Source organism: Oncorhynchus gorbuscha, linkage group LG17 (assembly GCF_021184085.1).
Source record: "Oncorhynchus gorbuscha isolate QuinsamMale2020 ecotype Even-year linkage group LG17, OgorEven_v1.0, whole genome shotgun sequence".
NCBI lineage: Eukaryota > Metazoa > Chordata > Actinopteri > Salmoniformes > Salmonidae > Oncorhynchus > Oncorhynchus gorbuscha.
Genome location: NC_060189.1, coordinates 52,491,281 through 52,508,338, shown reverse-complemented (window position 1 = coordinate 52,508,338; position 17,058 = coordinate 52,491,281). Strand labels below are relative to the sequence as shown.

Below are 17,058 nucleotides of genomic sequence, written 5' to 3'. Positions count from 1 at the left end.
GAATTGCACATTTTGTTCACAAAAAAAAAGCTCTAACAGATCCTGGATGGAAGCCCTTCTCTCAAAACCCCCTGCACTAAAATATCTGCTGTTGCTACTACCAAATAAATCTTCTGGGATTTCCATTCCATTTGTGCGGTACAATTAATGACCATAGCAATAAACAGACATTTGGGCACCCCCCCCAAAAAAAAAAAAAACATCCCACTTAAATTACACACTCCTTTATCCCATGCCCCTTTTCACACTTCGGAATAAATTGTTTCCATGCCATTCCATTCGCTCCAGCTATTATGACCTGTCCTCCCCTCAGCAGCCTCATGTGGCGCTGTTCTTTAAAATTGCGCAAGTAGATTCCGCTTCCCCCTCATTGATGTGGTGGAGAAACTTAATGTTGTAATCCACAATGAAGATATGGTCGACATGTTCAAATGATGCATTCCATGCCTAAAGCGCAATTTCATGTTATTGTTTCATGTTGTAGACTACACAAAAAAACATGATCATAAATACTTTGTCTGTTGTAACAGTATATTTAGGCAAGCATTTCAAAACACAAGCAAGAAATACAAGGCAGCCAAAATAGCGATTCATTTCTCATTATCATTTGCAAACATTGGTTAGTTATTTTTTTCCGCAACTCTCGCAATGATATGACAGACCTCGTTGAAGATCGAATGCAGCCCCCAGGGCAAAATTTGTTTGACATCCCCTGTCTACATCACACAAAACGCTGATTGTTTTTGTCCAGTGCAATGTGTAGGGACTGCGTCCTGCTTGTGCAACTGCAACAGCATTTATAACAGAAAGAGAAAGTTGTATAGCCTTCAATCAATATTTTTGGTAATGTTAGTTCAAATCGCCGCAGGCTTTCCCATTTCAACTGTTCAGAAATATGAGGCTGAGATAGGCTATAGCATGTGTCATTCTCATTCGACTTGAGGGCGGTGTCTCTACGGGTTTTCGCTCCTCCCTTCCATAGGCGCTGGAAGAGGCGGGGGCGAAATCTCTGTATTCGTAGTCGCAGCCTTATTTTAATGAGCTTCGCCACCAAACAAGACCAAATTTGGTTGGTCAGGACCGGACCAAATCTGAACCAATCATAGACGTCTGTTTCACAAACACCCACAGTTTTTGTTGTTGTATTGTCTGTAGTATTATAAATGTTTGCAAAATGTTTTCTGATTTGGCAATGAGGGATTGCTATGAATACAAAGCAAACATGTTAGTTGATTTGATTACTTGGCACTCTTAAATGTTTTGATAATTTAAAAAAACAAGGTCCCACACTTAAACAAAATTCAACTTGCCAATGTCTTATCTCAGCTGGTCGTCATGATAGTTTGCAGTACCGCAAAGGAGAGATAGTGATAGCACATGATAGCTATGAACATTATAGCACGCTTCAGACAGCCACGGTGAATAATAAAACGTGTTGATATAATTTTTCACCTGACACGATCACTTTGATTACTTTTAATGAAAGCCTATATAATATGTTGGCTTGCATGACTTTTTTATTTTGTATTTTTTATCAAATCTGATGGTTGTTAAAAGCGGAATTTTGACAATATTTCCCGTTACATCAACACATTCGTCACTCAATTTGTTGCGCTCCAAAGGGATACATTGAAATAACATGTTGGTAATTAAATAATCGAATGTAAAACGTGTTTAGTTATTAGCCTAGCGGTTAAGTTTTTAGGCATATCATGTGAATTAGGCCTCATGTGAAATAATAGTGGTGGTCTGGAGTCTAACTAATATGACATAACCCCAGGTGTGTCCTCATTCCCTATTCAGATACCCGTAGTATAACCTAACAAAATGCACACTGCCAAATGGCAGTGATAAACCAACACCGCTCTCAATAAATAGACATTCAGAAATGACATAAGATATTCAATAGCAGGCAAACATAAACCAATCAGTATGGCACCAAGTCAATCAATACAATCCACACTGCAACAGTCATTTCACCAAACATGTACAAACATTAACAGTCAAACTGTGACAACCTTTAAAAACCGGGGTACCCATCAACTACTAGAGCTCTGTAGTTTACGAATTCTACGTTGCGGGCCTGTGCCTCCTCCCTCAACTAGGTGTGAGTGTCCGTATTCAGTGCAGTGGTGCGCATTCAATGCAGCTAGCTAATGAATAAATGTTTATTGGTAGGCCTATTTGGTCGTAATTTTCTCAGGTTAAGCCTAACATTTCGCGAAGCTATACACGGCATTGCAAGGCTGCCATTTTTAGACTGTTGGCTGAGGAATGGCAATAATGTAATTAATTGTTCAGTAATTAAAGTTGGAAACTCAAACATAGCAGATTGTCAAATTAATTTGAAATGCAACAGAATACTAATCAGCTACCAATTTATTTTAGTTGAATATACAACTGTCCTGTACAGGCTACCTGAACCTGCATGACATGAGCTGTCCTCGCGCTCTCTCCCAGCTGGAATAGAAAGTAGTGCGTAAAACCAGTCTATTAATGCCAAATAATACAGTCAGTCCACCATCAACAATAGCTTACTAGGGCTTGTTTCATTATGCAGTGTACTATTTATAGCTATATACTGTTTTAGGTGCTATTTAACAATTTTATACAACAATTACACATCAAATAGTCTGACAATGAGGAAAAAAGTAGTCGGCTTGAGGATAAACGCAGAAAAAAATATTCACCACCCGGATTGAATATTAGAAACACCTTTGGCAGCGATTGAAGCTGTGAGTCTTCTTGGTTAAGTCTCATAAGAGCTTTGCACACCTTTATTGTGCAATATTTGCCCATTTATTATTTTAAATATTCTTCAAACTCTGTCATATTGGTTGTTTATCATTGATAGATAACCATTACCAGGTCTTGCCATAGATTTTCAAGCAGATTTAAGTAAAAACTGTAACCCGGTGTTACAGCTGTCCAACAAAGCCAAGACTGGTTTCAGCACCAGCGTAACATATGTGATCGTACTTCTTAACTCTCTTGCATAGTGTTTTTAAAGAAAGGACTGTCTAGCCAGCGAGCCCAGTTGATTGGTGTTTATTCTGACGAAAGACACAAGGAAGCACATTAGATGGGCAGGACAACATGGCTGTAGATTTGTGATTAGTCGCTTGCATGTCAGTATTAGACGGGGTATTTTGAAAATCAAATATATCATAATGTAAAAAAATACAATAAATGTAAGTACTTGACGATAGGCACAAGGAACTGCAAGGTGTCGAAAGCGTTCAACAGGGATGCTGGCCCATGTTGACGCCAGTGTTTCTCCCAGCTGTGTCAAGTTGTCTGGATGTCCTTTGGGTGGTGGACCATTCTTGATAAACACGGGAAACTGCTGAGCGTGACAAACCCAGCAGCGTTGCATTTCTTGACACAAACCTGCACACTAGGCACCAACTACCATACGCCATTCAAACGGCACTTCAATCTTTTGTCTTGCCCATTCACCCTCTGAATGGCAAACATACACAATCTATGTCTCGACGCATAAAACTCAGTCTTTTTAACCTGTCTCCTACCCTTCATCTTTACTGATTGAAGTGGATTTAACAGGTGACATCAAAAAGGGATCATAGCTTTCACCTCGATTCACCTGTCCAGGCTGTCATGGAAAGAGCAGGTGTTCTTAGTGTTTTGTACACAAAGATAAATATCGCTCTCTATATATATGTGTGTGTGTATATAGAGCGATATCGCTCTCTCTGCAAAAAAAGAAACGCCCTCACTGTCAACTGCGTTTATTTTCAGCAAATGAATGTGTAAATATTTGTATGAACATAACAAGATTCAACAACTGAGACATAAACTGAACAAGTTCCACAGACATTTGACAAACAAATGGAATGTGTCCATGAACAAAGGGGGGGTCAAAATCAAAAGTAACATGTTGCATGTCAATATCAGACCTGGAAGAATTAAACGTTTGCCATCTCCACCTATCTGTAAGCATGACCAATGGCATAACACTTTATTGATTTGTGAATTCAACCAACCAATAGGAATACCTAAACATCAAATACATATTTCTGCCTTGCCAAGTGGAAACATAACTAACCCTGTTACACCGGCAATACTGTAACATTCACTGTCTTCTTAGTAAGCAACTCCAGTGTAGATTTGGCCTTCTGTTTTAAGTTATTATTCTGCGGAAAGGTGAATTCATCTCCCAGTATCTGGTGGAAAGCAAACTGAACCTGGTTTTCCTCTAGGATTTTGCCTGTGCTAACTCCCTAGTCCTTACAATTATAAGCATACCCATCACTTTACTTGAAAATATTGAGAGTAGTACTCAGTAATGTGTTGTATGTTTGGGGAAAATCCAATAACACTTTGTATTCAAGACAAAAAGTGAATTGCCTTACAACATTTTTTTGCAGTATTACTTTAGTGTCTTGTTGCAAACAGGATGCATGTTTTTGATTATTTTTAGTCTGTACAGGCTTCTTTCTTTTCACTCTGTCTATTAGGTTAGTATTGAGGAGTAACTACAATGTTGTTCTCCTATCACAGCCATTAAACTCTAACTGTTTTAAAGTCCCCATTGGCCTCATGGGGAAATCCGTGAGCGGTTTACTTCTTATCCGGCAACTGAGTTAGGAAGGACGTCTATATTTTTTTAGTGACTGGGTGTATTGATACACCATCCAAAGTGTAATTCATAACTTGACCATGCTCAAAAGGATATTTAATGTCTGCTTTAAAAAAAAACATCTACCAATAGGTGCCCTCTTTGCAAGGCATTTGAAAACCTCGCCAGTCTTTGGTTGAATCTGTGTTTGAAATTTACTGCTCGACTGAGGGACCTTACAATTATCTGTATGTGGGTGGATACAGAGATAAAGTAGTCATTCACTACATACGCATACCGACAACACACATCATATGCTGCTGTCAGGATATATAATAAACAGAGTACCAGCAGCGTATATGAAGTGTGAAAAATGTGTGTGGCGTGTAAGCATATGTAGGGAGTGTCAGTGTAGAATGGCTGAGTGAGTGGGTAGAGTCTAGTGGGTTTGCATAGAGCCAGTGCAAGGAAGTCAGTGCAAAAACAATTAAGATAAATTAATAATAAAGGGGGTCAATGTACAGTTGAAGTGGGAAGTTTACATACACCTTAGGAAAATACATTTTAAGCTCAGTTTTTCACAATTCCTGACAATTAATCCTTAGTAAAAATTCCCTGTTTTAGGTCAGTTAGGATCACCACTTTATTTTAAGAATGTGAAATGTCATAATAGTGGAGTGATTTATTTCAGCTTTTATTTCTTTCATCACATTCCCAGTGGGTCATAAGTTTAAACATACACTCAATTAGTATTTGGTTTCATTGCCATTAAATTGTTTAACTTGGGTCAAACGTTTTGGGTCGCCTTCCACAAGCTTCTCACAATAAGTTGGGTGAATTTTGGCCCAATCCTCCTGACAGAGCTGGTGTAACTGAGTCAGGTTTGTAGGCCTCCTTGCTCGCACACGCTTTTTTTCTTTTTCTGCCCACAGATTTTCCTTGGGATTGAGGTCAGGGCTTTGTGATGGCCACTCCAATACCTTGACTTTGTTGTCCTTAAGCCATTTTGCCACAACTTTGGAAGTGTGCGTGGGGTCATTGTCCATTTGGAAGACCCATTTGCGACCAAGCTTTAACTTCCAGACTGATGTCTTGAGATGTTGCTTCAATATATCCACATAATTTTCCCGCCTCATGATGCCATCTATTTTGTGAAGTGCACCAGTCCCTCCTGCAGCAAAACACCCCCACAACATGATCCTGCAGCCTCCGTGCTTCACGGTTGGGATGGTGCTCTTCGGCTTGCAAGCCTCCCCCTTTTCCTCCAAACATAACGATGGTCATTATGAATAAACAGTTCTTTTTTTGTTTCATCAGACCAGAGGGCATTTCTCCAGAAAGTACTATCTTTGTCCCTATGTGCAGTTGCATACCATAGTGTGGCTTTTTTATGGCGGTTTTGGAGCAGTGGCTTCTTCCTTGCTGAACGGCCTTTCAGGTTATGTTGATATAGGACTTGTTTTACTGTGGATATCAATACTTTTGTACCTGATTCCTCCAGCATCTTCACAAGGTCCTTTTGTTGTTCTGGGATTGATTTGCACTTTTCGCACACCAAAGTACGTTAATCTCTAGGAGACCGAACACGTCTATTTCCTGAGCTGTATGATGGCTGCGTGGTCCCATGGTGTTTATACTTGCATACTATTGTTTGTACAGATGAATGTAGTACCTTCAGGCGTTTGGAAATTGCTCCCAAGGATGAACCAGACTTGTGGAGGTCTACAATTTTTTTCTGAGGTCTTGGCTGATTTCTTTTGATTTTCCCATGATGTCAAGGAAAGTTTGAGTTTGAAGGTAGGCCTTGAAATACATGCACAGGTAAACCTCCAATTGACTCAAATGTCAATTAGCCTATCAGAAGCTTTTAAAGCCATGACATAATTTTCTGGAATTTTCCAAGCTGTTTAAAGGCACAGTCAACTTAGTGTATGTAAACGTCTGACCCACTGGAATTGTGATGCAGTAAATAAGTGAAATAATCTGTCTGTAAACAATTGTTGGAAAAATTGTGTCATGCATAAAGTAGATGTCCTAACCGACTTGCCAAAACTATAGTTTTCTAACATGAAATGTGTGGAGTGGTTGAAACACTTAGGTTGGAGTCATTAAAACTAGTTTATGTAAACTTCTGACTTCAACTGTAAATAATCAGTTTTGATTAACTGTTGAGCGAGCGGTCTTATTGTTTTGGGGGTAGAAGCTGTTCATGTGCCTTTTGGTCCCAGACTTTGGCGCTCGGGTACCACTTGCCATGCAGTAGCAGTGAGAAGTCTATGACTTGGGTGGCTTTCCTCTGACACCGCCTGATATAGAGTTCCTGGATGGCAGGGTTCGGCCCCAGTGATGTAATGGGCCGTACGCATTACCCTCTGTAGCGCCCTACGGTGGGATGTGAGCAGTTGCCATACCAAGCTGTGATGCAGCCAGTCAATATGTTCTCAATTATGCAGCTGTAGAACTTTGAGGATCTGAGGGCCCATGCCAAATATTTTCAGCCTCCTGAGGGGGAAGAGTTGTTGTCGTGCCCTCTTCACAACTGTTTTTGTGTGTTTGGACCATGATAGGTCCTTAGTGATGTGGACACCGAGAAACTTGAAGTGCTTGACCTGCTCCACTACAGCATCGTCGCTGTGAATGGGGGCGTGTTCGTACCTCCATTTCCTGTAGTCCACAATAAGCTCCTCTGTCTTGCCCACGTTAGTTTTTGTCCAAGAGTTAAATACACTACAGTTCAAAAGTTTAGGGTCACTTAGAAATGTCCTTGTTTTTGAAAGAACATTTATTTTTTTGTCCATTTAAAATAACATAAAATTGCTCAAAAATACAGTGTAGACATTGTTAATGTTCTAAATTACTATTGTAGCTGGAACCGGCGTATTTTGAATGGAATATCTACATAGGTGTACAGAAACCATCACTCCTTTGTTCCAATGGTGCATTGTGTTAGCTAATCCAAGTTTATCATTTTTTTAAAGGCTAATTGATCATTAGAAAACCCTTTAGCAATTATTAGCACAGCTGAAATCTTTTGTTCTGATTAAAGAAGCAATAAAACTGTCCCTCTTTAGACTAGTTGAGTATCTGGAGCATCAGCATTTGTGGGTTTGATTACAGGCTCAAAATGGCCAGAAACAAATAACTTTCTTCTGAAACACGTCAGTCATTCTTGTTCTGAGAAATGAACTCTATTCCATGAGATAAATTGCCAAGAAACTGAAGATCTTGTACATCGCTGTGTACTACACACCTTCACAGAACAGAACAAACTGGCTCTAACCAGAATAGAAAGAGTGGGAGGCCCTGGTGCACAACTGAGCAAGAGGACAAGTACATTACTGTCTAGTTTGAGAAATAGACATCTCACAAGTCCTCAACTGGCAGCTTCCTTAAATAGTACTCGCAAAACACCAGTCTCAATGTCAACAGTGAAGCGTCGACTCCGGGATGCTGGCCTTCTAGGCAGAGTTGCAAAGAAAAAGCCATATCTCAGACAATAAAAGATTAAGATGGGCAAAAGAACACAGACACTGGACAGAGGAAGATTGGGAAAAAGGTGTTATGGACAGACATAAAGAACATTCGTGACACACAGAAAAAATGAAAAGATGCTGGAGGAGTGCTTGACGCCATCTGTCAAGCATGGTGGAGGCAATATGGTCTGGAGGTGCTTTGGTGGTAAAGTGGGAGATTTGTACAGGGTAAAAGAGACTTCCTTCTTCAAGATACATCACTCCATTTTGCGACACCATGCCATACCCTGTGGATGGTGCTTAATTGGAGACAATTTCCTCCTACAACAGGACAATGACCCAAAGCACAGCTCCAAACTATGCAATATTATTTAGGGAAGAAGCAGTCCGCTGGTATTCTGTCTATAATGGAGTGGCCAGCACAGTCACTGGATCTCAACCCTATTGAGCTGTTGTGGGAGCAGCTTGACCGTATGGTACGTAAAGAAGTGTCCATCAAGCCAAACCAACTTGTGGGAGGTGCTTCAATAAGCATGGGGTGAAATCTCTTCAGATTACCTCAACAAATTGACAACTAGAATGCCAAAGGTCTGCAGGGCTGTAATTGCTGCAAATGGAGGATTCTTTGATGAAAGCAAAGTCTGAAGGACACAATTATTTAAATAAAAAAATACTATTTATAACCTTGTCAATGTCTTGACTATATTCCTTATTCATTTTGCAACTAATTTCATGTATGTATAAATGAAAAAAAAAGACATTTCTAAGTGACCCCAAACTTTTGAACGGTAGTGTATCTTCTTTAAATACATAGGTTCCTTGAGGGGCGGTCCAAGGCGCTGCCTCGAAGCGGTCCAAGGCGCTGCCTCGAAGCGGTCCAAGGCGCTGCCTCGAAGCGGTCCAAGGCGCTGCCTCGAAGCGGTCCAAGGCGCTGCCTCGAAGCGGTCCAAGGCACTGCCCCGAAGCGGTCCAAGGCGCTGCCTCGAAGCGGTCCAAGGCGCTGCCCCGAAGCGGTCCAAGGCGCTGCCTCGAAGCGGTCCAAGGCGCTGCCTCGAAGCGGTCCAAGGCGCTGCCTCGCAGTGACTTGCCTAGTTAAATAAAGGTTAAACAAATAAAATAAACATTGTACCCTTGCACATTGATCTGGTTCCCTCTGTTATAGCTTCTTTCTTGTGTATTTTATTCCTCTTGTGTTACTATTTTTATAAAAAATAACTGCATTGTTGGGAAGGGCTCATAAGCAAGCATTTCAGCGCATATAACAAAGAAAATGTTGATTTGATTTAGAAGAACGAAGGTGTTGCAATTGTGGTGGGGATCGTGATCCCAAGTTCCTGGAGTGCCCTGTAAGGGTGAAGGGGATTAAGGTGTCACAAGTTAAAGGTCAATCAAACTTCCTATGCCATTTTAAAGGGGTGAGAAAACAAGTGACGCCCACCGACGATATGGATATTGCAGCCAGTCAATATATACCCTGGTGTTAAGGTAGATTTTGTGGCGTTCATTGCCACAGTTATAAACTGTACGGCTCAAGTGTCAAAGAAACTGGACATTATTGTGGCTGTGGCAGAAAAGTAGTTTGGACAACTGATCATCTTGAGCCTGTGTCGGGATCAGATCTGTTAAATTTTGTACAGAAAAGTATTATTATTATTTGGGGGCGGGGTCGTTTATGAATATATCCTGTTTCCATCTCGCACAGTAGGTGGCGACATGCACACTAAATTGTGTGATAGTGAATATACCATGGAAGAAGTAGTAAACGGAAGTAAGCCTTGACCAATACATTTTGACGTTAGGGTTTAGATATTTATTAATACCCTGCAACTTAGCATTTGACAAATTTGAACTGCAAAGCATAACATGCTTACCCCAGGTCGTCGTTAATTCGCGTTGGAGACAGGGCTTGGTTGATAGATGAGATCTAACTAGGTGGTAACGTTAACTAACAATGGCCAATTGTGTGGTTTTTCACACTCAAATAGCCTCCAGTATGGAGGTGCTAGCGAATGCAGCCGTGGCAGAGACTTGTAAACTCGTAGACGACGACTATGCAGTGTTTCGTCTGGAAATAACTCAAAGACAAAAAGAAAACAGGGCATTGCGCAGGAAACTACAGCTACTGGAACTGAAGGTGTCACGGGAGCGCGTCCTCGCCATTCGTCCCAGTAGTGTCAAGATCTTCGACCGATACAGAGGAATGGCAAGAGGTACAGTTTTTAACCACATTGGGTTAAACACTTCGTCAGTTTTTGGATTGTATGAAATAGTTCCCCTGATTACTTCGCTATCTTGCACAAATACATCATCATATTCTTGATGTACTGCATGTCCTATGACCAACTCATTGAAAACAATGATGCAAATCAACTCATGTCACATGCACCGAATACAACAGGCTGTAGACTTTACAGTGAACTGCTTACTTATGAGCCCCTTCCCAACAATGCAGTTAAAAAGTAAATAGTAGCACAATATAACAATAACGAGGCTATATATGCATGTAACATATCAATCAATATATAAATACAATATCAAAAAGTTATTTAAAGTGTTACCTTACATCCTTCTAGACAGTGTCAATGGAGTATAATATACCATTTGAGCATTGACAGTAGCTAACCTAATCACCTCTTTTCCACCAATCACTCTCTCAGGTGAAGGACATCTCACTGGAAGCCACAGGAGCTTTGTGAAGCCAACAGGACACAATAGATGGAGAGAGAACCAACCAATCACTCTTGATGAGGGGAACGGAACCTCAACCCAGAATGTTATCACGATAGAGGTTAGTGTAATAGTGTTGCGTAAAATATTAACGTTACTAAGGCTCCCCCTCAGTTATTCACTTGATTACATTGTCATTTATCTGCCATAGGGGAGCTAGTGAGACTTCCTTACGACACCGATAATAACCTCTTCTCTTCTTGTCAGTCTGCAGAGGCTGCAGGTCCTGGGGTCAAGCAGGAGAGGACTAAAGGAGAGAAGGAACCACAGCACATGGGAGACATCCAGACTGGAGTGCCCCCTGAAGCCATGGAGGACCCCACCTCCACCCCAGCACCATCCATGACCCGACCCAGCATCACGGAGGTCAGTGGAACGCCGAACGCCGTCCTCAAGTCAGAGACAGACACGGAGAAGTTAACTGCAACACACAGGCTCTTACACACAGGATCTGACCACAGCTCAGACCCAGAGAGATTTGGGCTGGGGCCATTAGGCTGTCCTTCTCCCTGTTCAGAGTACTTGCCAGTATTTCACCAGAGCAAGAGGACGGTTCATTCCTGTGGAGGCGGTGATGGTGACACGTTAGACACTGGTGTTGATGTTCCGTCTTGTTCTTACGCTACAGATATGGACCCTGACAACATGTCCATGGGTTTAGACACACAGGCTGATCTGTCAAGAGGGGGACTGGAACCATTATACTAGTAGTGTATACTCTGAAAGGTCCCTAGATAAGAAAGGGGAGGTTATAGTCATAGATGAAGTCAAAGTGGAGGGAGACTCTCCTCTGACCTTGAACGCAGACCAGACTCACTTAGGGGAAGGACACTCACAAGGCAGAGATTTCTTAGATTACAGGGAAAGCTTAAAGACAAATCCAAATGTTGCGGGCCACTCCCCTTTACACACGCTCAGGGATCGTGACCCAGTGTCCACGTTGATGGGGCCTTCCGATTCACAGGGCTGCGTCCTTTTGGATCAGTATTGACCTCAAAGGGCCAAGGGAGCAACATCAGGCAATAGTAAATAGAAACGGTTCCTCTGCATGTTCTGTAACAAAGGCTTTGGCTGCCTCCAGAAGGTGGAGATCCACCAAAGGGTCCTCACAGGGGTGAAACCCTTCAGCTGTTCCCAGTGTCACATGCGTTTTGCTGAGGCTGGCAATCTGAAGAGGCACCGGAGGGTCCACACAGGGGAGAAATATTAAAGCTGCCCTGAGTGTAAAAAAGGTTTTCCCATCAGAACTACCTGAAGATGCACCTTCAGGTCCATATGGGTGAAAGGCTGTTCACCTCCTAAGCAAAGTGGGAAGAGGTTCTCAGAGAGGAGATACCTCAGGATACACCAGCAGAAAAAACATTCCACTAAATAACTTCTGACATTTTAGATTAAACCCTGCATTAAAGACAAAGATACATTTTCAATATTGTCCGCAGAAAAGATCCACAGATGCATTTGGAATGACGAGACAGATTTCAGTGTTGAATATTCTTGGGTAGATTATTGCATCCAGACATTGTGATATATAAGGCATATTTAAGCCTAAAAAGTATGTTACATATTGTGTAGGCTATATGATGTATATTACTTCCATTTAACTACCGTACTTCATTTTTTCCCCCAAGACAATTGTAATAAGAAAATGATTGCAGTTTATAAAGTTTAGGGCTGTCCCCGACAAAAAAGAAAGAAAAGTTAGTTGACCGAGAGTCGTCTGTTCTTTTGACAATCGATTGGTAGACATTTTTTACATGTATTTTTTTATACATAGTGTTTTAATAAAATCAACTGTATGCACTGAGATTGTGTGATGATTTTAAAGGAGAATTGCACCTGCTGATTTGGCCTTGTTTTTTGGCTTGTTCCTCAAGAAATGCTGGTGGCCATGACAGAAGCCAAACCTGAGTTGGCTTGGGGTGTGGTTTGATGCGGGTGTTTGTTTGTCCTTGCCACCACCAAAACACACCCATCTGTCAGAACCTTGCCCACAACTGTTTCCCCCCACTCAGTTACAACAAACAAACCTCCTGCAGGGTTGAGCTCTAACTACAGGCAGATATAGAGAAGCTTTGAATAGATCAGCAGCATGAAGAGTAACATGAGATTAATGTAATTGCTAAATTTATGTATATATTCTGAACTAAGTGTTTTGCTAACTTTCACATGTAGTCACAGGTCCATGTAGAATAAACAACACTTCACATAATATTATAATATATAATCATTCCTGTGTGGTGTCCTGTTCACAACAGCAGTTCCTGGATCCTGGTGCAGAATACACAGGGATTCTCCCTCCACATCTAGTCTGATCCTTTATTTTTTATTGAATTAAATGGTCAAAGTTGTCTTGTAAAATGTTACTGCCGAGTGCCAGGTCTTTCTCCATTCGGAGACCTCAGTATCAAGCCCGCCTGTCAGTCGGGACTTCACATCATCTTGCAAGTCTCCATGTGCTGCCTCCATACATGTTTCTATGAATACATACATATATACATACATACATAGTCACTGTTCTATTACCACTGGCCGTTACAAGGATAGATAATATCTGATACACAAACGGATACTATGTTGAAGTTTGAACAAGTCAGACTAAACCTACCTAATTCTGTTCTCCCTATTGACAACTGTTGGTGAGCAGGCAAAAGGTGAGGCTGGAGGTGAGGTCTTTTCTACAGCTCAATTGATGGGCATAGCAGCATAGAGCAGCTCCTGGCCCCTCAAAGGTACTGGTGGGTCACACACACACACAGAGCACTGATTACATTCTCAATGGTGGTTCTAAATAGCCTGGTCCTGGTGGAACCAACCGGATCGCTTCGTTCACCTTTCTACTTCACTTCAGATATCAAATGTGAAGTGAAATAGAATGGTAAAGAAGATCAGGCTGGATCCACCAGGCTAGGTTATGTCCTAGACATTATATGCAACAAATAATGTCAGTTTAAATAAAATGTTTCATAATTGGGTTATTTTTACAGTATGATGAGCCTGTGAAAGCTGTTGCCATCGACAGGTGAAGATTACTGGCCAGGTACTTGCCAACATGCTAGCTATATTTTAAAGACTTGTTACTGACTTTGAACACTTGTCAAACTACCTCACTGCTTGTTCATTGATTATTTGGTGACTGAAAAACTTAAGGTACATGTGGTTCTCAGCAACTTGAACCAGCACTGAAATGTAAGCATTGGGGTTAATGTCTTCCCCCTCTCTGCCATTTTCCTCAGGTTGAAGCACATCCCTAACACCCAGACGGATGTCAAGAACTTGGGAACCTCCTCTAACCACCAGGATAATCATCTTATTTAGGGGGTTTATTCACATGGTTAGATAGAGAATAACCTGGGTGGATCTATTTATATCATGCAGAATTGTAGCTAAACTTGTAACTTGGGAAGCTCATTCATTAATACAGACATGGGTGATTTCTGGGCCAGGTGACTGAACTGTGTACAAGTGTTTGTTCAATTTAGACCACAATTAGTTGAATGGGGTGTTAGTGAAGTGCTGGAACAAAAACCTGTACACTCCTGTGTAAAGAACCTATGGCTGTCATGACTTCAACTGCATAAATACAGTTGCCATTTTATTTGGTTAATCTATGCAGGTTTGTCATATGATTTCCAGGAGCCTGGTGGAGATGGATACAACCATACTCCAAGGCATGCCATTTCCCTGCAACCAGCAGGAACATGGAGCACTCCATGTAAGTCATGCATGCATGCATACACATAGATACCTTATGCACCATAAACCTGTCAACTCCTGGAGTAACTCCCTGTCAGAGAGACTGATTAGAGGGTTTTGCCAGAGGCCCTGGGCCAATGGGAGGTCAGGCATGAGGGCTTAGGGGTCAGACAGAGTGAGAGTGAAGTTACAGACATGAAGATACAACTTGAACCACAGAGTAAGGCTACCTTCAAACCTAAATACATGAAACGCTTATCTGTTTGGTGGGGTAAAATGCTGTTTTACGTTTGTAATTGGTCGATGGATAGTCTTTGGAACTTTTCTGACGGACAGCCCAACACAAGTCTAGCCCCCCCCCCGTCTTTTACGCATAATTTGTGTGATTGGAAGGCACCCTTCTCCTCAATCGTCAATGTCAACTCTCTCTACTACTTAAACATCTGACAACATGCAGACTTTATCCATCAAGACTGCACTTCTGATTCAAAGAGATCTAAAAATCAATGCAAGTCTCATATCCAGGGTGAAAAAAGTATTCATATATAATGGGTGTCCTTCTGTAGCTCAGTTGGTAGAGCATGGCGCTTGTAACGCCAGGGTAGTGGGTTCGATTCCCGGGACCACCCATACGAAGAATGTATGCACACATGACTGTAAGTCGCTTTGGATAAAAGCGTCTGCTAAATGGCATATATTATTATTATTATTAAAAGATATCACACAGGTGTGCCAACTAAAATATATATATCCCAGACAAGTTAGAAGAATAGGACAAATAGGCTGTGTTTAGACAGGCAGCCCAAGTCTGACACTTTTTTCTCCCACCAATTGGTCTTTTGATCAATCAGCTCTGAAAAATGAACCAATGTGAAAAGATCTGGGATTGGTCAAAAGACCAATTAGTGGAAAAAATATCAGAATTGGACTGCCTGTAAACGCAGCCAGAGGCAAGTGAATATAAGTCTGTTCATGTATTTGTATACGTTTAAGAATTTGAGTGGTTACATAAAGTACATGTTAAATGGCTATGAGACTTAATAAAGAGACTGCTGTAATCAAAGGGAAGGTGCCGCTGAAGGCCCCTGTATTCAGTCAGGCAGCTTGAAGCATATGTCACCATCCGGGCCCTTGTCACAGCAGGCTGAGGCCTGACAGGGAGATGACAATAAATACATTATTTACCTTGCATCACCAAAGCCGTGTTAGCATTTAGTGCACATGTTTCTGAACAAACCAACCATTTGGTTAGCGTCATTGATATAAATGGGCAATTCAAATTCAATATCTGGGGTCCTGTGGTGGTCTGGCAGCATGCTGCTTTCAAGTGGTCTTACTCCCGCTCCACCTGAAATGCAATAACAAAAACATGAAAAACAATAAGCCCAGTCAGTAAATTGGCTAATTAAAGACTCATGTAATGTTCACACCAGCCAAATGATGCCCAACCAATACAGCCGACTAGTCTATTTGCAGTGAAATTGGGAGGGGCATTTTTTCAGTCACCAATCAATCAATAAACAGGCAGTGGAATTAAGTAGTTTGTGTTCAAAAGTAACGTCTTTAAAATATAGCTAGCAAATATCGTTTTTATTTTCTAGAAACCTGGCTAACATTAGCTACACTTCATTGATGATGGTAGGAGTTAGCTAGCTTTTCCCCAGTAATTTCAATTTAACTCGATAGCTAGTTAAGTAAGTAATGGCATGTATATCAACTTTACCAATCAGCTGGTTAACTAGCAAATATATTCGGTTTCCCCTCGCATTTAAAGCTGCATGATAATGTTTGCCATAGTAAAGCTAGGATGAATGTCAGAAGCCAGATAACCAACCCTAGCGGCTGTCAATGCAATGGCTAGTCTGGAGTTCGTCTGAAATGTACCATTTTATTTCACATGATAAGCAAACTGTCATGCCTTTTCACAGCAACAACAAACAAAACATCGATGTACACATATAAACTATTACCTTCAAATAGATCATTTTGGTTGTATTTACTTCATCCTCTCTTGTTCAAGTGGGTAGCTATTTCCTGAGATTTGATTGATGGAACAATCCAGCCAATGGTTAGGCGGCTGTGGTTTTGGCAAAGGGAACTGATTGGTCAGGAGTAAAAGGTCCTGTCCCCAGAGCTGCAGAAATCGAATTTTTACTTGCGAAATCTCTTTCTTCAAATTTACAAATCTCTTTAGCGTGTCAACAGTAACAGAACGCGCAGATTAAAAAACTGCAAGTGTATTTTTGATTCACAGCAGAATATTCATACTCGTAAAAGGATTTGTAATCATTCTGAAAAATAAATTATGCTTATTAATCTTGCTCCTCAAGCAAAGGGGAGGCTAATGACATCACATTTGACCATCAGGCCAACTATTGAGCAGTTGTCTATAAAACACTATTTTGCTCAAAACATATGTTTTACCCTTTAGTGTGTGTGTGCTTTACTGTATTCATACTTCGAACATCGTTTTTCAACAGGAAATGTGTTTTTTTTAATCGCTGGAGGACATCGTAACTGTTTCTGCTCAAAGGCTTATGTATCATCTGTGGTTTGGGACCTTTACAAACAGTCATTGACCTCAAG

General features: G+C 41.1%; 1 protein-coding gene and 1 long non-coding RNA gene across 3 annotated transcripts; one reads left to right on the top strand and one right to left on the bottom strand.

Annotated features, from left to right (window-relative positions):
- Positions 1 to 9,791: 9,791 nt before the first annotated feature.
- Positions 9,792 to 14,566, top strand: LOC124001676. 2 transcript variants are annotated; one of them, XM_046308677.1, is made up of 6 exons: positions 9,792 to 10,262; positions 10,710 to 10,840; positions 10,987 to 11,145; positions 13,424 to 13,508; positions 13,764 to 13,816; positions 14,013 to 14,566. In XM_046308677.1, exons 1-4 carry the CDS (start codon positions 10,004 to 10,006, stop codon positions 13,484 to 13,486), a joined length of 612 nt encoding a protein of 203 aa, XP_046164633.1. In that variant the 5' UTR covers positions 9,792 to 10,003; the 3' UTR covers positions 13,487 to 13,508; positions 13,764 to 13,816; positions 14,013 to 14,566. The 2 variants fall into 2 exon arrangements, with proteins under 2 accessions (XP_046164633.1, XP_046164632.1); XM_046308676.1 differs by lacking the exons at positions 13,424 to 13,508; positions 13,764 to 13,816; positions 14,013 to 14,566 and having other exon boundaries at positions 9,793 to 10,262; positions 10,987 to 12,585.
- On the bottom strand, positions 12,195 to 16,571 carry LOC124001682. The gene is made up of 3 exons (XR_006832833.1): positions 16,443 to 16,571; positions 13,385 to 15,820; positions 12,195 to 13,253 (listed from the first exon to the last, which is right to left on the bottom strand). It is a non-coding gene; the product is annotated as an uncharacterized LOC124001682 (long non-coding RNA).
- Positions 16,572 to 17,058: the final 487 nt, after the last annotated feature.

Bases quoted from the DNA above. Each gene is read 5' to 3' on its own strand.
- LOC124001676 (XM_046308676.1), top strand. From the start codon at position 10,004: ATGGCCAATTGTGTGGTTTTTCACACTCAAATAGCCTCCAGTATGGAG. The intron at 10,263-10,709 runs GTACAGTTTTTA...TCACTCTCTCAG, and splicing joins ATACAGAGGAATGGCAAGAG to GTGAAGGACATCTCACTGGA. The intron at 10,841-10,986 runs GTTAGTGTAATA...TCTTCTTGTCAG, and splicing joins AGAATGTTATCACGATAGAG to TCTGCAGAGGCTGCAGGTCC.